The following is a 26,759-nucleotide window of genomic DNA, read 5'->3' as shown; positions in this document are numbered from 1 at the left end:
AGATGCACACTGTAAACTGTAAAAAAGAAACACCTTTCAATGGCTTGGAAAATATGGCCATACTGAGGAAGGGCTCTGAACTATATACCTTTACAAGAGATACCAAAATTAGTTTAGCCCTGAACCATGAACTAGAATATTTAATCAGAAGGGAGAGGAGACAATTTAATTTTGATATAGTTTCAGCTCCATCTCAAAAATGGAACCTGTGTTTGCTCTTACACTATACTGACCTTCCGTAAAATGGAAATAATGTTGGTCTACCACACAGCAAGGTTTTTAAACAAACAGGGCATATTAAGGCTATCTGATGCATACTTAGAAGTAAGCCTTACAGAACATAATTTTGAGCGAGCATGTGGGATCAGGCTGCACACATACTGTAAAAATTCTGATACCTAATAACACAACTGTGATCACATCACAGTAGCACACATGTTCTCCATATGAACCTAACAGTAAAGAAACCCTCAAATCAAGAAAAAGCATTGTGCAGTTCTATGGATTACCTTGACCAGCTGGCTGTAGAGCAAGGGACTTTGGTAATGTGGGCCTCCTGTATGCCCATCTTAGCTCCTGCCCCCAGTAAGACACTAGCAGCATTTCTTAAAGTGGCACCCAACGTACTCAGGATAAAAACTAGAAGCAAGGCATGTATTTGACATTGCCTACATTTATAATTATCAATGAAATTATGTAACCAGGAAAGATACTTACTTGTAAATATAATACTCAGCTTGATCCACTTGCTCCCGTGAAGAAATGTTATCAATAACCTGGGGAAGAAAAAGCCTTAGCAATTACCATCTCTCAAACTATAATGGAATAATAATAATGGAATTTATATATGTGTGTGTGTGTTTGTGTGTGTGTGTGTAAGAAAAGTCTTAGCAATTACCAGCTCTCAAACTGTAATGGAAAATAAAATCCATTATATGCACCCTAGGTTTATTTAGTTTTTAAAACAATCAACCAAAATTGACTCAAATTATTTACTTAATACCAGTTCGCAGAACAGCATTTTATATGAGAAAGAAATGTAAAAGCATTGTTCCACAGGTGTACAAGCAATGAACTGGCTTTGCAAGTGACCAAATTATTCCAAAGACCTGTCAGGTAAACAAATCTCCAATATTTTTGGAAATGTATGCTGAATACAAACATATTCAGTCACAAATGAAAATATGTAGAAATTCGGCATCAAGGCAGGCTTAATGGGCTAATACAATTTGTACAATGAAATCAGTCACAGCTGCACAGTGACAATGTTTTTGCACCCCGCTTTTTACTATGTGAAGGAGTCTCAAAGTCATCTTCCCTTCCTCTCCTCAAACAGTCATCCTGTGAGATAGGTGGGGCTAAAAGAGCTCTGAGAGAACTATAATTCACCCAAGGTTACCCAAGCAGGCTGAATGTGGAGATAGAAGGAGTGGGGAATCAGACCCAGTTCTCCAGATTAGAGGCTACTACTCTTAACCACTACACCAAGCTGGAAAGCCTAGTGCTACAACGGTGAAGGTAGGTATGATGGAATGGGAAAGTAGGTGGGGTCACTTCAGTGACTGCAGTGTGGGACTCTGTTCTGTACAATGTATGGCATCTTGTATCTTTCAAAAAATAATTTATATTCTGGGCTCTACCTACAATTATAAATAGAAAAATCACAGGTGGTGCAATTCTTCCTGCTCTGCAACTTATTTTATTTTATTGATATGCCATCCTCCATTTCCAGCTCAAGGTGGTTATGGGCAGCGGGGAGTGTTTACTCAAAGGATCTCGGGTGTGAGAGCACAAGCCTAGCTTTAACTCGTTGATATTGTTTGGCAATATGATGCTGCATCTTGGAAAAACAGGGACTCTGTTTCACAAGGCACATCAGGGACAAGGCAGCAACTTCCCACTCGCAGATCCCTTGAGCAAGAAGCCTAAGTTGATACATCTATTTTTGCATGCCAGAAAATATCTGTCTTTTGCATAACACGAGAAGATGAAATTAGCAAACGGACTTTTTTTAAGCAAAAAAATTTTCAAGCAAAATCCAATTGGACTGTGCAGTTCTCTGGTGCCTGATCTACTGATGGCCACCGGGATAAATGCTTTTCTTTTTGTTTGAAAAGAAACCAGCCACACTCATGAGAACCTGGAATGTCAATAGGTATTCCCTAGAATCTCGCAACAGCTACCCCAACACTTAGAACTTCTTATAATTTTAGACTGCTGGAGTTTGCACTGAAACATGAAAAGCAGAATATTTTAGTAGGCCCCTTGGCTGTAAAACTATTATTTCTAGATCACCTGCCATATTTCAAGACACCGCACAATAATTAATAACCATAAATTGTTGTGTCAATTGTTATTCCATATGCCAATACAGGGACACGTATCGACATCTGCTTGCTTTCAGATCATCTGCCACGCTAAGGCTGTGGTGTTTTGCTTCCGGCAGTTTACCTTTTATTTTAAGAAATCCAATTTAACAGATTGCCTTAATGATCTATTGACGTTTCTGTGACCTCTTCGTGCCAGCAGTACTTTATCGACCTTTTGGAATTCAGAGTCTTATCTGTAGGCGTTATGGGAGCTGAGGAATGGCGCTTGTTTCACAAAGCGTTAATGCCACAGCCAGAGGAAAAGTCAGTTCACCAATGGGGCAGAGAACGCAGATAAACAAATAACAACCTATGAGAATTGTGATTACAGAGTAGACTGGAGTATGTGCCCTCTACCAAGTCATCTCGGTTGACCTGCCCAGGGCCCAGCACCACAACGTCTGCGGTGATGTTAAACAGCTATCTGTACAAAATAATATTGTGCATTTTGCTATGCAGCAAAATTATTTCAATTAATTTTTTTCCTGAAACAAAGATGCCTAACAGATCTTTGGTGCATTTCAGCAGTATACCCTGCATGGTTTTGCATCTATCAAAACTGGAATAGGTGTTCTTACACGAGATATAGTTAAGGAGCTGACTGGAAGTTTTCTTTCATAAGTTCTGTCCATCAAACTGGCCAATTCAGCTGTAGAAAGAAAACAGAAATGTTCAGTTTTCACTGGTTTTTCATTATGGTGAGGAAGGAAGGGTTAAATGCAAGGGATAACAGGAGAACTATTTTGCATTCTGGAGTAGGACGCAAATTAAACAATTTTTCTTTGTTTTTGAAAAAATGTATTTATGCCAATAAAAGGTTACTGACTGACTGACTGAAAAAATGTATTTCCTGCACCAGCCAGAAAGCAGCCACTTTTGCCTCTTGGCCTACCCAAGCAGCAAAGCTTCCTGAAGAGAAATGAAATAGCAGCCAAAGGCAGCAGCATGGATCCTTCCAGTACACCGAGTCTCAAGCCTGTCCTCCCATCACTATAGCTCTGCACTGTTACCTGCTGCAGGTAACATACAAACACATACAAACACAAATATATACATTTCCAAATGGAGAAGGTACAATATGAATACACTTCATTTGAATCACGATTACAATTGACAAATTGGAAAGATCTTTCTATTGTGTAAGATACTGCTGGTCAAAGAACCCTACTGGAATTTCTAATCCTATCAATCTACGGTGCACAGAATTGTTTTATATGATATATGAACACTATTTGTATCACAAAGAACCTAAAAATCTCTGCCAGAGCTTTTGCTCTACTAAAAAATAAAGTCTACTGACACAAATCTGACAAACCCAACATAAAAGACTTTAAAAAGGGGGCCATGAATGCTCTGAAAGCATGAATAAAAGCATCAGGTTAACTTCGGCTGCTGTTGGAATTTCAGAAAAGGAATGAATAATTCATTTATGTTTTGCCTCTTTTATGCAGCTGCAGCAGTTTTACATGTAAGTGAGACTTTTCCTAGAGATAATGACAACCCAAGCTTTAAAAAAAGGACAACTTTTAATGTCATTTGTCACTGATGTGACTCTCCCTTTTAAACTCTGCTGATCTGGCTAGTGATCACACTAATTGGAAGTCCAGATAGAACACATTCCCCAGGTTAGGAAAGGCTCTGCCAAGTCAAAAAAATGCCAACATGGTCAATAACACACATCAAGAAAACTATAAAAAGCAAACAGACTTTTTTTTTTAAGTGAAAGGTCCTTCCCAATTAATTGAACAGAAGGGACCATAGGCTCTGGCAAAAAAAAAAGTAAGTTAACATGTGATATTGTGATAAGACATTTATGACGTCCATTCCTTTTATTAAAATGGTCTTCGGAATCTTAAGAGCAAAGGTCATACAAACAAGGCAATACATACAACAAACAGTGCAATAAACTACCAATCTTATTCAGCATCAGCTCCACTGAGTTCAAAAGGCAGCAGCCCACCATTTAAGTATTGTTGACCACTCTGCGCATGTCATGGTAATTTTGAAATAACTATGCGGGCTGCCTTATGTGCTTGCAAGTTCAATTCAGGTCACTGATTCCTACCTTGACAACCCTGGTATCCACATTCTCAAAGGACCTGAGACAGTCTTAAATTGATTAAATTGCTGATACAGGTGGCATGACTGTTCTTAAGGTGGAAGTTTTAAAGATTAATTGACTTTAATTTTTACTTATTATATAAGTTTGTATGATATGAAATAATGTTGGAAGCTGTCGTGAGCTGGTATGCCAAGATGGGTGGGGTATAAATTGAAAAATAAAATAAAGGTCCTAAACTGCTGGGGACAGGGAACTTGAAAAGACCACATTCTTCCATATTGTCCAACCTACCAACAATGCCCTCCTCTCCCTCCAGGAGGCCTGGTACCTTCCTCTCATTTGAGTGCCCGGCTAAAACATTTCTCTCTACTCAGGTTTTTAACCATGGGACTCTTTGTTTTTTAATACTCATATTGTCAGCTTCTAGCCTGAGGACTCGTCAATATTATCTTAGACTACTCTGTTTTATATGCTTTCATTCCCCTGGTTTGTTTTTAACAGCCAATTTTATTGGCATGTTTTTTATTTTGTTTGTATTTGTTCTTATTCATATTATTTATTCCCGTTGTTTTTATTGTTTCACTTGTGAGGTCCTGTTTTACTGTTTCACTTGTGAGGTCTGTGGAGGCTGCATAGACATTTCCAAAGAAAACAAATAAAGAACTATGCTACAAGAGGCTATTTTTAAATCTTTGTTTAATAGTGAAAAAGCCTTTTCGATATCCCTTTGATTTAAATTACTGTAGAACAACATCCTCTTTCTGGTGAACAGTAGCATGAATATTGGCTGGGCAAACCTGGACAAAAATCTACATTTTCTTTATTCCTTTCTAACAGGCTTTGGAACTGAGATTTCTTTGGTCTGCTATGGGGAGAAGGACAGTGAAGGTGTTACAGGAGCTTTTAATATTTTTGTCCATGGTATCCTTCTAGACTGCCTGTGACACTTGAAGGCACTGCTTTATAAAGCTTCTTGCCCTGTATCACATTCAGATTCCAGAAGGTGGTGCTGGATGTCTTCCATATGATTCCTTGACTCTTTTGTTTCAGAATATGACAAGGGTGGGAATGAAGGCATGTTTTGTTTTCTAAAGCCCTAAATAGCCTGTTTTGGAACATGTGAGGGAATATCTTTTCCCATATGAGTCAACCCACCACCCCAAATTTAAATTCTAGTCATAAAGACCTGGTGTAGAAGCCATTAGAAGATAAGGCAAGATTTTCACCAAGTGTTTCAGGGTGGAAGCTCCCATCCTACTTCAAAGCGAATTACCCAGTTTAGTCTTGACTCACTTAGAAGTACAGTAACTTAATAATTTTGCCCAGTGTAGTGACATTTCTGGTTTTAAGGTAAAGGTAAAGGTATTCCCGGTGCAAGCACTGGGTCATGCCTGACTCTTGGGGTGACGCCCTCTAGCATTTTCATGGCAGAATCAAAATGGGGTGGTTTGCCAGTGCCTTCCCCAGTCATTAACGTTTACCCCCAGCAAGTAAGCTGGGTACTCATTTTACCGACCTCGGAAGGATGAAAGGCTGAGTCAACCTTGAGCCGGCTGCTGGGATCCAACTCCCATCCTCATGGGCAAAGCTTTCAGACTGCATGTCTGCTGCCTTACCACTCTGCGCCACAAGAGGCTCTTCTGGTTTTACACTGCATAATAAAAAAGATGACTCCCCCCCCCAAAAAAAAGCCTTTTATTTGTTTACAAATGGGAATTGCCAAAGCAGACCTTTGAATGTCAGTCAAATTGCTCTGGAGACACTGGTCAATTTTTGCCTAAACAGGTCTATAGCATGTTCCCTCTGTAATAGTAGAATGTGCTACTTATTGACCCTCCACATAACCCAAATGAAGAAAACCAGAATGGAAACCTCATCAGTCAAACCAAGAAAATCCTAAATAATTCTGTAAATCCACCTAGCTGTAAACATTACCTTCTTAGATAATGAGATCCAGGATTGCCTATTGATGCAGTGTGCTTTAAAACTGTTCATGGAAATTAAAATCCCTGCTCCCTACAAATAGGTGACTCGGGAGACCAGTAACGAGAAAGAAAGTATTTCCAACTCCCCCAAATTGCTGGTTCAAATCTTGCTCAGGTCAACTCCAATCAATAAAAGGTTACTGTAGAAAAGCTGCTTGGAATTCTTTTTGTACCAGTGGGCTTGGTTCAGCTCCTAATGGACAGCACACCAGTATAAAGGAAAGTTTGCTGATAGTATGTGATGAAAACCAGAGAAATAAAATATTGGATAAATTATCAGGGACTCCTGGTCTATATGGCTGCTCTATATAGCTTATTGCTTAGAATTTAAACCACTCCAAGTGAAGGGAAGTAAAAGGGGCAGTTTAAGTGGCTGACAGCCATTTAAGCCTAACAGCTGATGAGCAGACGTGTCATTTTCTTTATTTGATTTATATATCGCTCTCCCCTTTAAATGCCTGGCAGCCATTGAACCTCTCATTTCACTTCTCCCTGCTTTGAGGGGGGAGGGAGTGAAATCAAGACAGCTCAGTCAGGGTAGTCGGAGTCAGCTGTCAGATCGATGCCACCTGTGCTGGGGCCAACTCCTGCTGCAGCTGTGCTCAGGCGGCTCCTGCTCTGTTACCTGCAACTCAGTAAGCTGCAAATTTGCAATGCTTGGAGTGAAACTGGAGTCCCAGGCAATTAAAGGGACCAATTCCTTTTTCCTTTAACTTCCTCAGAGTCAGCTCACCTCAGGCCACACAACTTCCAACGCAGTTAAAGGGGATGTTGGTACTTTTAAAAACCTCAGACTCATGGAGCTGACAAAATTCAGCATTCCTGATGATTTCTGAATCCCAATACATACTGGGAAATACTGATATTTTTCTGGTTTGATATTCCTGAACTCCCCCCTCCAAATACCAGGTTGTTGTTTTTCACATTTCTCCCATATGGAAATAATCTCTGTTGTGTGTGATTGTGAAGCTTCTCCAGATGACTAATATTGTAAAAACTGAACCCCTTTACTGTGATTTATCAGCATCCATAAACAGCAGTGCCATCTTGTGTTCAAATAATACATTTCTCAGGGGAACCATGTGCAAACCGATGGCATCATGCTTTTCATCCACCTCGAGGAACAGTTGTGATCCAGTGGGTGCAGCAGTTAAGGCTAGAACTAGTGAGACCCAGGTTTAAATTATTCTTTTTTATATATATTCTTTTTATTTTTGTTATATACAAGCGCTTACAAAAGATAAAAAGAAAGAGAAAAAGAAACAACCAGCTGAGCAAGTAATTATTGATACATATAAAGGTATAGTCTGTTATTATCTTAAAGAAGAAGAAAAAAGAAAAAAAATAGCCAAGTAATTAATACTTATAAGGGTACAATCTATTATCATCCCAAATAATATATAGTCAGTTCCCATCGTATATCGGCCTTAACCTAAAGGTTACTGCTGCCTTTCCTAAGAGAGACCAAGTAATTGCTCCACCGTTCATGGTTTAAATTATTCTTCAATCACAAAGCTGTTCTGGATGACTCTAAAGCCTGGTTCAGACATAGGTATGTACTTAAGAAGCATCTAGTTATATTTCCTACATAAGATCACTTAGCTTCTGGAAAGAAATACACCTCAATGTTTCAGATTCATTACCAGAATTGTAAATAAGACTACTACTAGAGAATCTCTGGTGTCATTTTAGGCTTCTATTATAACTATTTCATTCTTAACACTAACTAAATCAGTAGAAAATTATACCAACCAAAATTATACCACACACCAAAGTTCCATAGTTAATTAAAGGAAGGAATTATAGAAGTATGTATGAGTTTCTTACCACCAAGATACGCAGCTCACAGTCAAGAAGGCTCTTCTGACAAGATCAATTGATCAATTCAATTTCCCTGTTTACAGGATTTTAACATCTATGAAACTGAATGCCCCTGTCATACTCAAGAGCAGGGGTAGTCAAACTGCGGCCCTCCAGATGTCCATGGACTACAATTCCCACAAGCCCCTGCCAGTAGTCCATGGATATCTTGAGGGCCGCAGTTTGACTACCCCTGCTCAAGAGGCTTCTGCACTTGGACCTCAACAAATTATATGTATTATATGGCTTCCAAATTGTGTCATTTCTTCATCTCCTTGCCGCTCTCCAAGACTATTCTGTTCTGGGTCTCTGAACTCCCTTTTAGGCATCTTTAACTTAGTTGTCAGGCTAGTTTTGTTTTCATGCACAGACATTTCCCATGGCTTTTTAAATCCTATTTTTGTAAGTTTTAAACTGAACAAAAGATTTCTTTGTTGTTTTATTCTATTTCAATCTGAATATATATTTATTTTGCATGATTCATAGGCTCTATTTCATTTGTTTCATCTGCAATTATGTATGGCCTACTGTTTACAAAAATATATATTACTAGTTTCAAAGCCCATTTCTAAAAATGGGCCTTGAAAGGGGGGAAGGGGGAAGGGGAAAGGAGAGAGGAGGGCCCCCGGCCGCGGCAGCTTATATGGTGGTCCGGACGGGTCTGCAGCTTGCAGAGGCCGGGCCGTTGGGCAGGCGCGCAGGCTGCTCCGGACAGCAGCGGACGTTCGCGCAGCCTTCTTGCGGGGAGCCCTCGGGCGGCAGCCTGACGCAGCGAGAGGCGCTCGCGCGGCTGCCGGGAGCTTTCTTGCGGCCGGCCTGATGCGTCGGAGGTGCTTCGCGTCTCCGACGCACCAGGCCAGTGGCAAAGGGAGCAACTGCGAGCCGCGCTGAACGCGGCTTGCAGTTGCTGGGGCTGGGAATCGGAGGGACCAATCGGCAGGCGTCCCTCCGATTGTCTGTCCGGAGGAAGGGTCCAATCCAGACCCTTTCTCATCACGGACACATCCCGCCCTAGAACCCCTTAGCCTTTTATTTAGTCTGTGGCGCCCGCAGCGCCACGGGCGGTTTAAAGATTTGGAAAACTCCTCCCTCCCCCAAACAATGTAGGCCAACTGGGCTACATGCCTTTCAGGCTAGGGTTGCCACCTGAAATTATTTCAAAGAGACTACAACATTTATTGTGGAATGAGCTTGAGCATTTAATCTGTGCTCTGGTGTCATGAAGGATCATACGTTCCCACCCCTACAAGAGGCAGCCGACGATACATAGTTATTACATCACAACATAGGGTGCAGAATACTCCTTGTTGCATGGGAGGGACGGACATGGCACTGAAATCTCTTTTCAGTGGATATCTCATAATGTTCTGCCCAAAGGTGTTTCTAGATCCATTGTGTTGTAACTACAACAGACTCCATCGCTGGTCTTCCAGAATTTAAAGCCAGAACAGCAAGAGTAAAACAACAAACCAAATAAACATAAGTAAAGCCTGATGAGTAAGATCAGAGACCCTTCTAGTTCAGTAAACTGTTTAGTGGGCAACCAGTTATCCTGCAAGGCCAACAAACGAGGTATAGAGGATTCCCCTGATGCTGCCTCCTAACTGGGATTTAGACATTTGCCATCTCTATACATGAAGGTTGTGTTGGACAAAAGGCTGTCCCACCCTGAAGGAGAAAATGGTCACTCACTTGAGCCTATGGAAGTGCTTGCTGCTCTAGCAGCCAATCAGCTTTGAGAAGGGGAATGGATTGTTTGACGAAAATGCAGCAGGAGCTGAGTTCAGTTCTGCCTCAAGGAGAGAGCAGTGAGAGCTCTGGTCTGGCTTAGGAAAACAGCAGATAGAAGAGCAGGGTAGGTAGTGTGGAAGAGTGGTATGGCTCTACTTCTGACTGAAAACAGAGTATCCAATTGTTAGGAGCAGACCTTGTAGCTTTTAGTCAGACTTTTAGGAAAGTCTGGTGAGGGTGGAATCCTGTGTTTGTGTCAGGATCCAATCTAGTGGCTCACTGGTAAAAGCCTGTTAACACTTGGAAGTATTAAAGAAAATTGAAACTCCTCTCTAAATAGATGTGCTTCAGCCAGGTTTGTTTTTTGTCTACCTGAGAGTCCTGTGTTGCTGATCTGTTCCTTGAAGCCTATTGTAAATATATCAGTCTTCTTTGTTGTTAGCATATAATTCCTCCCTCAGTGACCTCCACATAGGGATGGGCACAAATCTAGAAAATCTGACTGGTATTTCACCAGTCTGTTTTGCTTCTCCCTGCTCATAGCCATTTAAACCTAACTGGTCAACTGCAGACCCGCACTGCTAAGCTTAAATGGCCAGAACAGCTGAACCGAACCGATAAATGTTCAGGCGCTTCTAACTGGCCCAAGTTCATGCTGAATTTGGCTCGTGAGCTGGTTCATGCCCATTCCTACCTCTGTATTCTACTTGTGCACCATACAGCAGCCAACCCCAAAGTCTATACACTCGCTACCTTTAGAATACTTGGTAACACAGGAAGCAGTGTGGGTCCCCTCAGTTGATAGAAATGTTCAATCACAAAGGCTCCCTCCCCTTACTTGCTATGGCTAGGAGTCATTGATGGACCTATCCTCTATGAATCTAACTCCCTTTTAAAGCTATCACTGCACCCACTGGGACTGAATTCCACAATTTGATTATTTATTGATTAAAAGAATATTTCTGTTTTCTGTCATGTCTTGAATCTGTCACCCATTAAGTTCATTGTGTACACCAAGTGCTACTTTTGTCCCCATTCCTTTAGGAAATACCCTACCATGAGAAAATTTGGGTATCTGCTTGGGAAATCCTGATATAGACTACTAACAAACACAAGACGGTTTTCTTTAAAGCTCTGTGGTCCAGAATAAACAAATATTTCCTTACCCAGATGCTGCTTATCTTTTTCTCTCTGTTCCCATTTTGAACTATCCACATAAGCTGCTGACAGAATAGATCTTTTGCCTAATTAAAAAAGACAAGATCAAAAAGTCATTTACTGGTTTCATTTTATCTAAATGTACACTTCATTAGCTATCTTCCTCTCCATACATTCCATTCTCTACTGCCCTACCAGAAAACATTAAATGGTAAAGTAAGAACATTAAATTTTATTCCTTAGATTTCCAAACAGGGTTGTTAGCGCCAGAGGGGTCTTACTTTTAGCACTAGAACAAAGTTTGGGTCCAGTGGCACCTTTAAGACAAACTAACTTTTAATCAAGATATAAGCTTTTGTGTGCACACACATTTCTTCAGACACAATTTTCACTGCATCTGAAGAAATGTGCATACATACAAAGGCTTACACCTTGAATAAAATTTTGTTGGTCTTAAAGATACCACAGGACTCAAACATTGTTCGACTGCTTCAGACTAACACAGCTACTCACCTGAATCTACTATCACTATAAATTATAAAGTAGACTTCCATAAAACTTACTGAGTTCATAATTCACATAACATTTTTATTTTATTATTATCAGGTTACTCTCTGTCTGAACAAAAGTAAAATGTTAGCAGGTCTAGTATTCCTTAAGAAGAGCAGCACTATCTAAAATCTCCAAGCCGCAGAAGTGACTTATTTGAATTAGACCTTGACACTTTGAAATCATTATAGTCAAATTACCAATCACTATGAACAACAGAATTGCTATAAATTATTATGTCAAAAACACTACTAGAAGGAAATAATGGAGTGATCCTGCTGCATCCCAGAATAGTTTTGGGCTGCCTGAATGGAAGTTGGATAGTATCACACCCAATTTTAACGATGTGATCCGAAGCAGAGCTGAATCTTTGTAAGGCTATTAAACACTGCTCAGGATTGTGCTGCAAGATCTTGGGATAACTGACTAAAAAGAGAACCCTGAGAAACATGCATAACTAGTTAACAAGAAAGTAATGGATATTTATTAAACTAACAGTAAAGTGCAGATATGCTTACACAGATGGAACGGAATATTATTTCTGCATAGATCCTAGAAGGATCAAGTTAAAATTCCACCTATCTAGCCCTTTAAGATCAGCAGAAGTTCCAGATTCTACAAGGTATTTTATGCTGATCTATTCTGTTAGTAAATAAATGCTTCCATATATTTGTTTTTAAGAAGAGATTCAAATATTGAAATCAAAAACAAAAAGCACGCATGTATTGCTATTTACATTAGGAACAAGAGATGATGGGGAAATTGTATAAAAAGTTACCCTCAGGGCTTCACCCTGAGCCAAACATCTGAAAAATGATGTGGCAAAAAAATGGATACAAATGACAATATTGCCAGTATTTTCTTTAATATTATGAAGCTGCAATTCTATACTTACTTTAGAATAAGCCCCACTGAATACAATGGGTCTTGCTTCAAAGTATACATATGTAGAATTGATACACAAATAAAGCAATATGGAACTCTTCCAGGTTAAAGTTCAAGAAGGTCCTACATGCAGTGAAACCACAGTTGGGCAAGCAGCTCAAGTTTGTGAAAGGCTCAAGTGAGCTTTCAAGGATTCTTATTCCCATGATTTTACATGGGAATACTCATAATCTTACCTATCCTCTCTATAGAAAAAGCCAGAGAGTGTGCTGCTTTTCAAAGTAATAAAACAAAGACATGGTGGACACTTATTTAAAAACTACACACATGGTGTAGCAAAAGTAAATAAAAAGCTTTCTATGGACGCCCAACAAAGTTTAAGGGCAACAGATTTGGGAATAATGATTTTGTGGATCTCACTTTCAAAAGATGAGCCAGTAGATTCAATAGTTTAAAATCACAGCACCATTTGCAGCTACTAGCAATAAAGGCTAAATACAGAGAGGGAGCTGGGAACACCAGCTGCTGGGGGTTACCATCCTCCCTGGGGGCGGCGCTGGAGATTTCCTGGGATTACAACTGATCCCCAGGCTACAGCAACCAGCTCCCGTGGAGAAAACGCCTGCCCTTGAGGATGGCCGCAGTGGCATTGCACCCTGATGTCTGCCTCCCCCCCCACATCTTGCCCTGCTCAGGCTCCACCCACCAAATCCCCAGGTATTTCCCAACCCAAAGTTGGCAGCCCTAGCCTAGAGATAACGCGGAGTGAAAGCTCTGGCTACCGCGCTCTACTCGTCGACACCCTGGGGGCACAGGGTTAGTGGGATGCGGGGACGTTTGGGTCGACCCAGTAGGGCGGGACAGCAACTGGAGGTGGCCCAGCCGACACAGGCCACCCTGGCTGGGGTCCGCAAGAGACCTCCGCGCCCACCCACCTGCCGCGACGCAGGGCTTCATCCCAGTCCGGCTCCAAATGAGCCCTCGTCGGAACACGTGCGCCGCCATTTTTGGCCCGTACCAATCCTTTGACCCGCCTCGGGGGAGGAACGAAGACTCTCCGCCGCTCAAGCTCCGCCTTCCCGCCAGCAAATCTTAGCGCACCAATGAGGGCGGGGCAAGGGCGCCGTGCGGGCGGTCCCCCTCTGTCCTCCCTTGGTACGTTCCGGAGCGAGAATGGCTACAGCGGTTGTTGAAGGTTCCTTTGGAATCTTGCGGGAGGCGATCAAGCGGTCTCGGTTATTCGGGCATCTCCCTCTCGCATCTAGTTGTTGGAAATGCCAGCAAGGAGGTACAGAAGGGCGGCGGGAACGAGGGGAGGGGGAGCGACGTTTCCGTGGCCGGAGCGGCGGGAGCTGCAGCGGAGAACTGCATGACCCATCATGCATTGCTGCCTCCAGAGGCCAATGGTTTAGGCTGAGTGAAGCGAGGCATCCTGGGGTTTGTGGTTCCGAAATTGAGGGGACTGCGGTCCTTTCATAGGGCTCTGATCCGGAAAAGTGTTTCTTCCTGACTCTATCTTACAGATGCATAACGTTTGGTAGCAACTTCTCAATAGACTGTTCCCGCTTTGGTTCCCACGGAGCGTTTTAATCGAGCATTAACGAGAAAATTGTCTAGGCAAATGCTTGTCAGGGCAGACCTTGCTTAGCAGCCAAGATCAGACGGAACCGGGCAATTCATGTCAGGGCGAAGTTTAACTACGTAGCACGTAGCCCTGCAGAGTGTATGATTTCTGTGCAGAAGGAATCAAGGGGCTTCCTCAGAGACGTGTTTCTAAAATCACTGCGATTCGCCTTGCTAAGTGCAGGTATGAACTTGTAGTCATTTTTAAAAAATTAGATATCTTAGGTGGAGCTTTTGATTAAAACTAGCACAGTCTCATAGAGATCCAAAACATTTATTATAAATAAATAAATCTGGGTCATGCACAAACAAAGAGAGCCTTTGTTGTGACTCTGAGGCAGAGGTCTCCAAAGTCCTTGAGCCCATGTGTGCCTTTGGAATTCTGACACAGTTTGGCACATGCAGCCACAAAGTGGCCACCACAGGAGGAAGAGCCAGCCATAAAATGGTTGCCCAGCTCACTGTAGGTCACATAATGAAGATTCTTGTACTATGGAGGCATCTGCTGCCAAAGCAAAGTAAAAAAAAATCTGCACAGCCAGTCAGAAAGCCCCACCCACTTTCTGTAAACGTCATGGGAGCCAGGAAAGGTGTCACTGGCTGCCCTGGTATTCATGGACCCCACATGGGGCACCCGTGCTCTCATGCAAGGATCAGCAAATGGTGGTTGCTGCTCTAAGTCTGGCCTCTTGAGAAGTGCTGCTTATTCCTAACTACCAGCCTAGGAGTAAAACAGCAGACTGAAGAGAGCTGCAGCTGTGACCTTGGTACTTGCTAGATAAGTCTTACCATTCCTTTCAGGCACCTGATGACACTACTTGTTGTCCAAGGCCTTATGGTAGCTACAAAAGTCTTTGAGTGGCAGAAGAGAGCAACATGCTTTATACATGACTCTCTTCCTACTGTCAATCAAGCCCGGCATCCAATCCCCTTTCTCCATTAAACGCCTAAGCGATGGTCCTGCGATGGCTGCTAATTTTTTAAAATTAATACTTCTCCATTAAACGCCTAAGCATGGATGTATAGTGCTTTGTGAATGCCACCGCTTATGGAATCATGAGGCTTTAGATACTTTTAAACATTAATCTCGTTCCTGATTTTGGGGGGGGGGGGCTTTTGAGAGGCATGCTTTGTGTCACAACTTTGGAAAAAATACTTTTATTCCTGGCATTGCCTGCACGCTTGTGCTTCTATTAGTTGCTCCAGGCTGTTCTCCATTTTTAAAAAGCACTTCCTGTCCCCTGTAAGAAGGGAGAAGGAGGCGGGTGCAAGGGTGGGACACTGGAGGCAAAGGTAGCACTTCTTCATCTCCATACATTTCTTTGGCTGGTGGCCTACTGGTTGTCCGCTGGGGGATAGCGCTTTTTAGGTTGGTGAATCCACTTTTTAGGATTCACCAACTCGTGCTTTAAAATGGTGGGTGTAGCAAGCAGTTTGCTGGACGAATGCGGGAGGTGGGCAACGTCATGTGGAGCACCCGCAATATAGCGTCTTTGGAGGGTAAGTATGATGCTAAATTTATGGTGTGCAGAAAAGCTTCCAAATTTATGAAGTGTTCTGAATATCACCTTTTTACTGTTCGATTTTCTAGCAAAACGTTATCTGTTAACAGACAACATTCTGAGGTTACGTGAATTTCAGCAGCAGAAACTGGCAATTGGAGATGAACTATTTGGCGAGAAAGGTATTTGCTTCATGCATCCACCCTCCCCCCATCAAGTGTTCCCAATTTAGATTGATGAAATCTGCCTTTCTAATTATGTTGCCCATTTGACACAGTTTGGAAGTACTAACTTCAAGACTTGTAAAGGAACAATTATTTAATTCTGGAGCATATAAGCAAGGACTTCTTGCCTTTCTTCTAAGAAAGAGACTTTCAATATTTGTTGAACCCCAGTTTACTACTTCTGATATCTGGTCTCCTAGTTGTGCCTACCTGAATTGGTCAGAGGAAGAAAATATGTTTTGGAAGAAAAAAAACCTGATATTTTATTATGATATATAACTTAAGCATTTCCTCAGTGTTGAGGCTGCATTCTATTCAGCCTGCAAAAAAAAAAAAACCCTTGCTTGGAGGGTGGCTTAAACCCATATCTAGTCTAGCTGCTGCAATATTTGAGAACTTTGAACATCTTCCTGTTAGTGTAGTCAAGGCTAGTTATGTATTGGGTTAGCCCCTCTTCTGCACCCACACATCCCCATGGCAATCATTCACCACAGTGATGATCCATTAGTACCTGCAAGGCAATTATAGAGTCGTAACCTCTTCTGTGATAGTATTATCCCTCTGAGAAGCTCATTTTCTCTACTTGCATGCAGAAGGGAAGGACAAAACATGGAACATACTTTGCGCACGACAAAACAAAGTAGAAACTTGTCTGTTTCCCATGGAAAAGTGGACAAAATGAGGGAGACTGATCTCATCCTACTGTGGATTTAACCACCTTGTACATTCAAATTGGAGCAAATGCTTTGTTCCAGAGATGGGCATGAGGTTCAGAATTTGCACTGAATGCTGGTCTGTTATGCTAAGGGCAGGAAGTATCCCCAGAGCCTCTCTCGGTACCAATTGTGTGTTTTTAATGACACTGATCCCAAATATATCCCCAGGACATTACTAACACAGGGTGGAGCACCAAATAAGGATCTGAGAAATTAACTGTGATGCTGCTCTGACTGGCCAAACTGTATCTTGGGAAATCCTGATTATGGATGTTTTAATTTCAGACACGTATTTTAGTGCTATTGAAGAGAAACTAACAAAAAACAGGCTGATTCTCAAACAAGAATTGAAAATATTTCTGCATTTGTGCCAGACAAAAAGTGAGGTGGAATTAGCCAAGAAGGTTATATACAGGTAAACTCCATTAAAATATGTGCTCTTTCATTTATGTGTTGGCTTTACTCTAAAGCACCCAGACCATGTGACAGCTAGTAAGGAACATTCAGATCTTTTAAGAGATTAATTCTAATTATTTTGCTTTTGAAAGCTTTTGCTCTTTACCAGGATTTGAGTCATCAGTCAAAGTCATTTAAAGTTAAATAAGTTAAAATACTTAGCTTTTGGTGACCTATCTGGGCTTGGCATCTTGTCATGCCTTTGCTCTGAGATCAAGACAATTTGACCAAGAGATGGAGTAAATGATTTTGATTTATAAATATATAAATATAATAATATTATAATAAATATAATAAATAAATTTGGTTGACTTAGCCAGAAAATAATTCAGTTTTTTTAAGAACACTGTATGCCTGAGTAATTGCTGTCAAATTAAATTCTTTCCATGGGGTCCACTGCATGGAAACACCGTAAAATACCAAATGAATATGGAAAAAAGTGTGGCTGTCTAGAACTGGATGTTCCTAAATCAGTGAGCAAGGCTGATCCCAGAATATAATGTCTGCTGCTGCTATCTCCATGGTTGGCCTCCCTGGTTTGCTCTGTACAGTTGACCTCCATCTCTTGGAATGTCTCATTTCAGAATATGTTTGCAGGTGTTCCCCCCTTTCATAGGCTTACTCTTTTGAAAACAAATCATATCCCCTCCCAATATCTTGTACACAGGTACCATGCAGAAAACAAAAATACGGCCTTTGGAGAATTTAAATTTGGTCCTATTTTTATGAGACTGTGTTATGAACTGGACCTTGAAGCAACTGCCGTAGAACTCATCAAAGACCAGGTGAGGTGTTCAGAACTGTATATTTGTCCCTTTCTTCTTCATTGTATTCAAGAGGTACAACCTTCTGGAATTTTTCTTGGTGCTAATCTCCTTAATGTGAATGGTAGTCATGCAAGGCTTCATGGACTTCGATAAACATGGCAGCTGCAGAAAGATCTGAAACTGGCATTTTAGAGCCTGGATTTTAGATCTGCAACAGGGCTCCACTATAAGGGCTGTAATGTGAACACTTACTCTAAAGTCTTTTTCCAGCTGATTGTATTCATATTCTTCAGGCCCTGCATGGCTTCTTCTCAGACAGCACATCATTCAATATTTTGATGGATCTGCTATTTGTGAAAGGCCATTATGAAAGTAAGTAACATAAACCCAGTGCCTTTACTATACACGTGAATATAATGTTAATCTAGAACAGTGGTCCCCAACCCCTGGTCCAGGGACCGGGATCGGTCTGTGGATCAGTCAGTACCAGGCCACAGCTCCTCCTCCTCCCCGGCTGCTGCCTCGGGGGCTGCCCTGCCACTCTGCTGCCGGCTCACCTTTGGTGCTCTCCAGCGGTCGCCATGGCTGAGGCTCCCCCTTGGCATGGCACTGCACAACTGCTGCTGGCAGCGCTCCCCAGCAGGCAGCAGAAGTCAGTGGCGCTGGCAGGAAAGCAAGTGGAGCAGGGGCTCAGGTGGCAACGTCCCTCGACAAAAGACAACCCCCCCCCCCGGGCTTCAGTAAAATTGTCAAGCGTTGACCGGTCCCTGGTGATAAAAAGGTTGGGGACCACTGATCTAGAACTAACATGCAAATAGACTGATAATTTGTGATTGCTGTTGGGTGCTAAAGAGCTATAGTGGATTTTGCAAATCTAATTGAAGAGCTGTTTTAAACTACTCATTGTTTTCATTGGATGTATAATTTATATGATTACACCTTTTTTTAATTGGTAATTTCCCATTTCTGTGCACATGTTTTTCTTTTGTGAGCTTTGTAAATTCTGCTGAAGTACTTGCCACATTTCCTGAATGCCACAGTAGTTATTTTTCTGTGGCAAATTCATCCTGAATTTGAGATCACACTCCTGTGCAAAGCAAACTGGGAATAAGCAGAATTTTATGTTTCGTTTACCTGCCAGTTATTTGTTGCAAATGGCGATTTTTTCCAGGTTACTTCATAGTCCCCCCCACCCACCCACCCAGTAGTAGTTGGGATATCTGATAACAGAATCTAGTAGTTAACTCTAATAGAAAGTCTCTTTGACAGGTGCTCTTGATGTGCTGTTAGAAATGAAGAGACAAGGTGTACAGTTCAATAAAGAGACCTACATGCTCGCGTTTGCAATATGCTACAAACTGGTAATATTATTTTTTAAATTTTGTTAGGTTACTGCAAGGGGAAAATTGTTGTTCAAGTGTCCCATTAGTATCCCAAAGCTGTTTTTTTGCAGTCTCCTTTTATTACCATGGCGCTAGTGCGTGGGGAGGAAGAATGTTGCAAAGGAAGGTAGAAGAGGGGAGGAGGAGTGGGAGGGAGAAAGGAGCGGAAGAGGATTTTGAAGGGATGGATAGAAGGGAGAAGAACAGGAAGGGATCAAGGAATTAAGAGAGGAAGTAAGTGAGAGGGAGAGACAGAGAGAGAAGAAGGAGATGGAGAAAGGGAGGAAGGAAAGAAGGAAGGGAAGAAGGCAGGCAGGGAGGTTGATAGAATGGGATGGGAGAGGGGGGATTGGCAGGGGGGAAGTGGGAGGGAGATGGCATTGTGTGTGTGTGCGTGCGTGTTTGTGTGGGTAAAAGGTGTGTGTGTGCGCGTGCGTTTGTGTGGGTCCAGCCTAAGAAGGTTGGTGGCTTGTTCCAAGGCCAGGCACACCGTCGCGGCTGCGAAGGAACGGCCGGGCCCGGCAGAAGCCGGGAAAAGGGCTGGGGAAGGCCGGCGAGGCTTCTGCCGGGCCCAGGTGCTCCGCCGCGGCAGCAAGGGAGCGGCTGGGCCCAGCAGAAGGCTCGTGAGGAAGGGTCCCGGGGCGGGAAAGGAGCAGGGACCCTGCTCCTTTCCCTAGTGGGAGGAGGGCGGCTGGAGGACTCACCGGGCAGGTAGCGTCTTCTGTCCGTGCGGTGACTCCCCAGCCAGGGCAAGCAAGGCTTGGGCAAGCAGCCAATGGGGAGCCGCGCTTTGCGCGGCTCCCCATTGGCTGCTTGGCCTTGGATGGACACTCAGGGGGCCCAATCAGGAGCTGCTTTGCGGCTCCTGATTGGGCCCCCCGAGTTTTTATCCCGGACAGGGCCCGCCCTAACTCCTCCCCACATGCCCTTACTCTTTTATTCCTCCCGCTCCTCTGGAGCGGGGGGGGGGTTAAAGATTAGTCTATTTATGCTTTGATTCTGTGGGCATCTATATATGTTTGTAGTGGCAAAGTGAAAATGCCTGTTCTCCAAATACAATTTTGGAGTGATCACAGCTCCTACGACCCAGTGTTCCATCCACCCTGCTTGCTTTGTTCTAGAATGTTCTAGGGCCTAGGCCACCAGCTTCCAGTTTGTAGTCATACTCCCAAATTTAACAAAAGTTAAAAAAATTAAAACTTCTACTTTCAGACAGAAATTTCTAGCAATCATTCTTGGGCTGTGTAGCAATCATTCTTGGCATGTGTCTTCATAAGTACTGTAATCACCTGTGTGCTAAACTCTCTTGTTACACAGAACAGCTCAGAATCCTACAAGATTTGTGCTGCATTAGTGGAAGACGCGCAACTCAAAGGAAGCCCAATATCAAGAAGAGCGTACTACTTTGCCGTAGCATGTGCTCTGAAACAGGTGCTGGCGGAGGGAGGTGTTATCTTATTACTTATTTATTTTACTATCAGATTTGTAGACCGCCCCATTGGCCTGCCATCTCAGCATTAGTAGATATAATAACAATTAAAATCATTAAAGCAATTAAAACAATTAAACAGTTAAAGCCACCCAACAATTGGCCACATCCCCATTAAATTCTTCTCATTGGGGCAGGCAGTGAGAGCTATCCGGATTGTATCTGGGGGAGGCCCTTTATTTTTGTATGCTCGCTTGTCTGAACTGGCCTCAGCCGTAAGCCTGGCGGAAGAGCTCCGTCTTGCAAGCCCTACAGAACTGTTAGAGCCCTGAACTTCTCAGGGAGCTCATTCCACCAAGGCCAGTCGGACTTCTTTGGGGCTGGGGACTACCAGATGGTCCTGGGTTATTAGGATCTGTAGACCAAATCATCCACTACAGCAGGAGTAGTCAGACTGTGGCCTTCCATGGACTACTGTAGCCTTCCATGGACTACAATTTCCATGAGCCCCTGCCAGCGAATGCCAGCTTGCCACAATATAACTATACGATATTTAAATACGTTAATTCACAATAAAATTAACAGCACTATTCATTCAGACATTTCTGTTTTCTTCTTCCTAGAATGATGTCACAAAAGCCCATTCCTGTTATGATCATATCATGAATATAAGAAGCAAAATATGCAATAATCTCAAAGTAAGTTATTGGATTTTGCAAAGAGGTCTTGAGCCTGGAATGAGACAGTCAGTAACTGAAGAATCATTCTCTGCTGCCATGAATAATTTTAGAATCTACAAAGACCTACTTTATTCTTTACTGATTTTGGGTGGGAGAGGGCTGCAATGTTTTTATCCTCACATTTACTGAAATGTTTTCTGCAGACAGATACTGCACTATTCTATAAATAATTACACTGAAAAATGTAAACAGTTACTCCTTTATACTGTAATTTGACATAGTGTTAGTACATGAAACATGAATGTGCCCAGGAATTAACTGGCATGGCAAGAAATGACAATGATTAGTAGAGGTGTGAGTTGTCATGGAATGTTCTCAAACATTAAGTATGCAAAAGATTCCATGGACACGGAATTATCACGGAATTATGCTTTCGGCTGATCCTGCGTTGAGCAGGGGGTTGGACTAGATGGCCTGTATGGCCCCTTCCAACTCTATGATTCTATGAGACAGTAACAGACATGTGACAATCCATCATCTGTCAGAAAAATCCTTTTGGCTCATACAAATCCTTTAGAGAGGCGGATCCACAAAGACTGGGAAATGTAGAGGAATGATACCTCACAATGTAGGCGAGTGTGGGGTGGGGACAAAAAGCCAGAGACATAGCGATCAAAACATAGGACAAAGTAGTTGAAGGATAGAACCTTGAAGGATAGAAATGGAGGAAGCTTAAAAGGTTGAGCAGATGACCTAAGAAATTGAAGGAAAGGACCTAAGGAAAAGCAAAGCAGTCATGGAAAACATCACAGCACAAGGACCAGAGTGTTTTTATCTTGTTGGTAAGGAGAGAGGCATGGGAAGCAACAGGCTGCACTCAGCAGCTTTGGTGCTTGTACATGAGACAAAACCTCTGTCCCTGCTTTTGCACTATACACACTGCCAGGATTTGTCTGAATGATCTGGATTTTGAATAGTCTTCTGCATGCTGGCTGTGCTACTTTCGGTTCTGTTGCAGAAGGTAGTTTGTACCTCATGTTGTCCCGTAAATGTATATTTTATTATGGCAGTGTATCTTACACATTGACTTCATGGTAATGCTTCCCAGTTAAGTAACCAGTTATTCTCTTCCCTGGTTCCTAATTCTTTTTAGCTGTGTTCTGCTATGTAAAATTTTATACAAGATCATCCATGACTGTTGATCTCCAGAATGGACTTTTTCTTTCCACAAAAGTATTAGCTCTGCCAGATGTGAAAGTGCTTTCTTTTTCACACGGTCCAATTAAAACTTGACTTCTGGTGATGCTTTTGTTTGAAGGTTCTTCTTCAGGCTGAATCCGGAGACCTACAAGGCCTTGTCCAGACGCTGAAACAAGTTTCAGACAACACTTCTATTTTCGTGAAAAGACCAGAGTTCTGCATGCAGGTGGTAAGCAGCATTGCTCTAGTGCAGGGATTCTCAACCAGGCATCTGGAGGGGGGTTGCAGCCTTTCCCCTCCTGCCTAAATGAACTCGGCCACAAGCTAGGGAATCAGTCGCTTCCATTGCTTCCCCTCCTGACTGTGAGTGAGTTCTCCCATGGTTCCTGTGCCTGGGAGGGACCTGCATGCCTACTCCCACTTGAAACCACCACCTGTCTCTCCCCCCTCTGTCCTCCTCAAGCTCGCTTGTTAGCATAGTTGGTGAGGTCACTTCCAATGACATGTCACTTCCGGGGGACATGGCAGGGAGGCGTGGCCAGCTGACACCACTTCCAGGACTCCTCGAAGCCTGAAAAATTATTTCAGGGGCTCCTCCACAGTCAAAAAGTTGAAAAATGCTGCTCTAGTGAAAGCCAGCTGATGAACAGAACCTCTTTTCAGCAGCCTGGCTTTAATTCCCTTGTGTACTTGTCTTAGATGGCTCCAGGACTTTGCAAAATCAATCTCTCTCTCTTTCTCACTCTCTCACACGCAGTTTTTTTTTGGTGACATTACATTTCTAGTCCGCGTTGCAGGCAGGAAAGTAAAACATGTTAGCCATTTTTCTTTTGAACTTCCTTGGACAGCCTCTACACAGCTACAGTTTTACCACATAGGATAAATCAGGGTGCCCCAGTGTGGTTCCTGTGTGTGCCGTGGTGCCTGCCGGTATTTCCCATAGTGCTAACCAAGCTTTTCAGAGACTGTGTGGGGCCCGTGGAAGGCAGGGATTGATACTGGCTGCCCTCATGCAAATGAAAGATTTTTTCACTAGAGAAACAGAAGGACTAATAAGCACCTCGGCCATGTGTGTAGTTCTTTCCCCCTTCAACTTTCCTTCTTCCCAGGTGGTGCGAGGAGAGGTATTCCATTGGTCTCCGCCTCCTATGGAAGCTGGGTTTGGGGTGGCACTTACCACTATCCCTCAAAATTCCAAAAGTGTCCACAAACACAAAAAGATTGGGGGCTCCTGGGATAAATCACCATTAAAGATACACCAGCATAGTGTAGTGGTTCAGAATGGCAAACTCTAATCGGAAGAACTCTCTCAGCCCCACCTATCTCACAGGGTGTCTGTGGGGAGAGGAAGGGAAAGGTGTTTGTAAGCCACTTTGAGACTCCTTCGGGTATTCAAAAGTGGGATCTAAAAAGCCAGCTGTTGTTCTTCATGCTACCTGATTTATCATTGAATAGGCTGCAAAGCCCGCTTGTAGAAGCGGGCTTTGAAAGGGGGGGCGCAGGGGGCGGGGAAGCCATCCCCTCCCCCCTCCCACCCGACTGGCTTGGAGCTCTCGTCTGTCCAGCTGAGGTCTCACCCGAACTGGTCCCGCCCACTCTCCTCTCACTTACCCCTTAGCAAATTATGAAGGAGGAACGATGAGTCACTCAGAGGTCACTTAATACAATCAGAATCTCAGGGAGAGCGAACACAGGTGTTCTGACCAGGAGTTCTCTATTCTCTCAGCCATACTATGTAGCCTTCACCAGGTTACTGTATTTCTCTACAGACCAATAAAGCCAACCTTGATTTGTTACTGTTCATCCTGCTCTGAAAAGTAGAAATGATCTTCAAGCAGATTTCTCCTTTGAGAGTTTAAGTGTAAATCTGACTTCACAGTGAATCTGAGGCAGTTGGTTAAATAGTCCGTAAAGACTCTTGCAGCCTCCCGGGTGGATTCTAATCCTGACATGGAAGCTGCTGGAAGTCTGATCCTCATCTAATAAGCTCCAGGGCAGGAAAGGTATACCAGAACAGTCCCTGGTCACGTACTGTTTTGCAAACCTCCTCCAGCACTTGGCCCTTGATAGGAAGAAACCTGTGGACCAGCTCAAGTTATGTAGCGCAAGTAGTAGCCTGCAAGGCTGTAGCTAAAAGAAGCCAGTTTTTTGGGAAGGTGTTTTGCAGTTTCATTAATGGTCCAGAAGATGCCATGTAAAGTGCTGGTGTTTCCCCACATTTTCATGGCCCAGTGCCTGACTGTGTGTATAGAGAATATGATGGTTCAGTTTATGATGGTTGACCTGTTTGCCCATGATCTTCTCACAGCTGATGACAGCAAGAGAGAAGCTGGAGGGAAACCCAGCCCTTTGTGTCTACTTTGAAGAAATCTTTGCCAAGCTTCAAGCCTCCGGAATGATAACTTCAGAGAGCCTGGATGACTTGCTGTGCCAGACTCCATCCACAAATATGCAGCACACGCAGTTATTCAAGCAAAGACAAGTGAGCCAGCGGACCTTCAAGCCACTAAGCTCTACTTTGTTTGCTGAGTAGAAACACATTTGGACTGGTTTTTCCCTGTTGGGATTTGTATCAAATAAAATGTCTCCATTGCGTATGAAAGTGGTCTTCAAGCTGCTTTCCTGAGTGCAGTCTAACGTCTCACCCAAACAAGATTTACAACCAAATTGCCTAATAGAAGTCCAGTAGCACCTTTAAGACCAACAAAGATTTACTCAGGAAGTGAGTTTTCAAGTGCAAGCACTCTTAGTCAGACTAAGAACTCCTTACATGACCATGGAAATATATAGCAAAAATTAATTCTGTTACATTAGTAAACTGTGTGACACATCCAAATACAGCCAGTGATAATTCTTTGCCAAAACAGCCAATCGATCCCCTTGAAATTCAGTTGTTATTCACACAAACATGGGAGGAATGAAACTGTCTGTGAAAGTGATCAGAGGTTATCACATCACCATATGTTGCTCGCCCCATCCGTTCCCATGCCAGTGTGAAACATTCTTACAAGGTAATTGCCGGTAACTATCCTATCCCAAGGCCAGGGAGTAAACTCAACATTACCATGACATTACCATTATTTTACAGTCACATTATCACAGTATCACAAATAAAATAAGTTGTGAGGAATATGGATATACAAGTTGAACAAGGTTGGCATGCATAGTGAGATAAATAACCGTTGTCCCTATTGAGTCCTGGGTATGTTGTAGTATTGAGTGCTGTAATAGCTGTGGGATTGCAAAGGAACTTCAAGAACAGGCTAGAAAGGGAGATTGGCGGGAGGAGGCCGGCAATGGCGGAGCCCTGGCAATGGCTGCCTCTACGTCGCCCAAGTGCTGTGCGCCTGCACATGCATAAGCACTCACCCGCTCTCATGTGCACGCTGCCCTTGCGCACATGCGTGCCGACCCTGCCGCTGGGGTCGCCAGCTAAAAGCGGTTGAGAACCACTGCCCTACACAATGCTAGAAATTCACAATTACCTGCTCACCCACAGTGACCCCAATTCCATGCCCAGATAATGCTCCCCCCCCCAAATAAAACAACCCAGAATCCCTGGCCACTCTGGCCTGGAGAAAATACGCCTCCCAACCCCAAAATAGTGACCAGCATTTCCTTGGACAAGCAAGAAAGACATAAGAGCCAAGCTTGGACACAGTCCCTTCTGTCTACCCATTTACAATCTGCCTAAATTCACAGAATCAGCATTTCTGTCAGAGGGCTATCTAGCCTCGGCATAAAAGCTTCCAAGGAAGGAGAACTCACTACCTACTGAGGAAGCCTGTTCCACTGAGGAACTGCAGTGTCAGGAACAACTTTTGGATGTTTAGCTGACATTTCTTTTGAATTAATTTAATCCCATTACTTCCAGTCCGACCCCCACAGGGAAACAGAAAACAACTCTGCTCCATTTGGCCCTCTGAGTGTCCATCCGGCCCAGCCAGGGAGTCACCGCGCAGACACAGAAAGATGGCCGCACGGTGAGTCCTCCGCCCGAGTTCTCCTCCCACTAGGGAAAGGAGCAGGGACGCTGTGTCGAAGATGTGACAGCCCTTTGAGTACTTGAAGATACCTAACATATCACCTCTTGGTCGTCTTCTCTCCAGGCTAAACAGACCAAGCTCTCTCAACCTTTCCTCATATATATTGGTCTCTAAACCCCTCACCGTTTTTGTTGC

General features: G+C 43.1%; 2 protein-coding genes across 3 annotated transcripts in view; one reads left to right on the top strand and one right to left on the bottom strand.

The window, feature by feature from the left end:
• MRPS27 (mitochondrial ribosomal protein S27) overlaps positions 1–13,769 on the bottom strand; it is a 51,669-nt gene extending 37,900 nt beyond the window's left edge. Inside the window, exons 1-4 of the mRNA XM_077347435.1 lie at positions 13,535–13,769; positions 11,174–11,251; positions 2,948–3,018; positions 718–776 (exon numbers count right to left, since the gene is read on the bottom strand). Coding sequence (XP_077203550.1) covers positions 718–776; positions 2,948–3,018; positions 11,174–11,251; positions 13,535–13,604 — 278 coding nt within the window. The 5' untranslated portion in view covers positions 13,605–13,769. The remainder of the gene's footprint in view (positions 1–717; positions 777–2,947; positions 3,019–11,173; positions 11,252–13,534) is intronic.
• On the top strand, positions 13,716–25,180 carry PTCD2 (pentatricopeptide repeat domain 2). 2 transcript variants are annotated; one of them, XM_077347436.1, is made up of 10 exons: positions 13,716–13,887; positions 15,814–15,906; positions 16,950–17,079; positions 17,788–17,905; positions 18,181–18,259; positions 19,157–19,248; positions 20,587–20,700; positions 21,322–21,396; positions 22,697–22,807; positions 24,887–25,180. In XM_077347436.1, the coding sequence occupies exons 1-10, from the start codon at positions 13,773–13,775 to the stop codon at positions 25,109–25,111; spliced, it is 1,152 nt and encodes a 383-aa protein (XP_077203551.1). In that variant the 5' UTR covers positions 13,716–13,772; the 3' UTR covers positions 25,112–25,180. The 2 variants fall into 2 exon arrangements, with proteins under 2 accessions (XP_077203551.1, XP_077203552.1); XM_077347437.1 differs by lacking the exon at positions 13,716–13,887 and adding an exon at positions 14,093–14,406.
• Positions 25,181–26,759: the final 1,579 nt, after the last annotated feature.

This window comes from Paroedura picta, chromosome 7, assembly GCF_049243985.1.
Source record: "Paroedura picta isolate Pp20150507F chromosome 7, Ppicta_v3.0, whole genome shotgun sequence".
Lineage (NCBI taxonomy): Eukaryota > Metazoa > Chordata > Lepidosauria > Squamata > Gekkonidae > Paroedura > Paroedura picta.
Note: the sequence above shows the minus strand (reverse complement) of the source record. Positions and strands in the feature narration are given on the sequence as shown.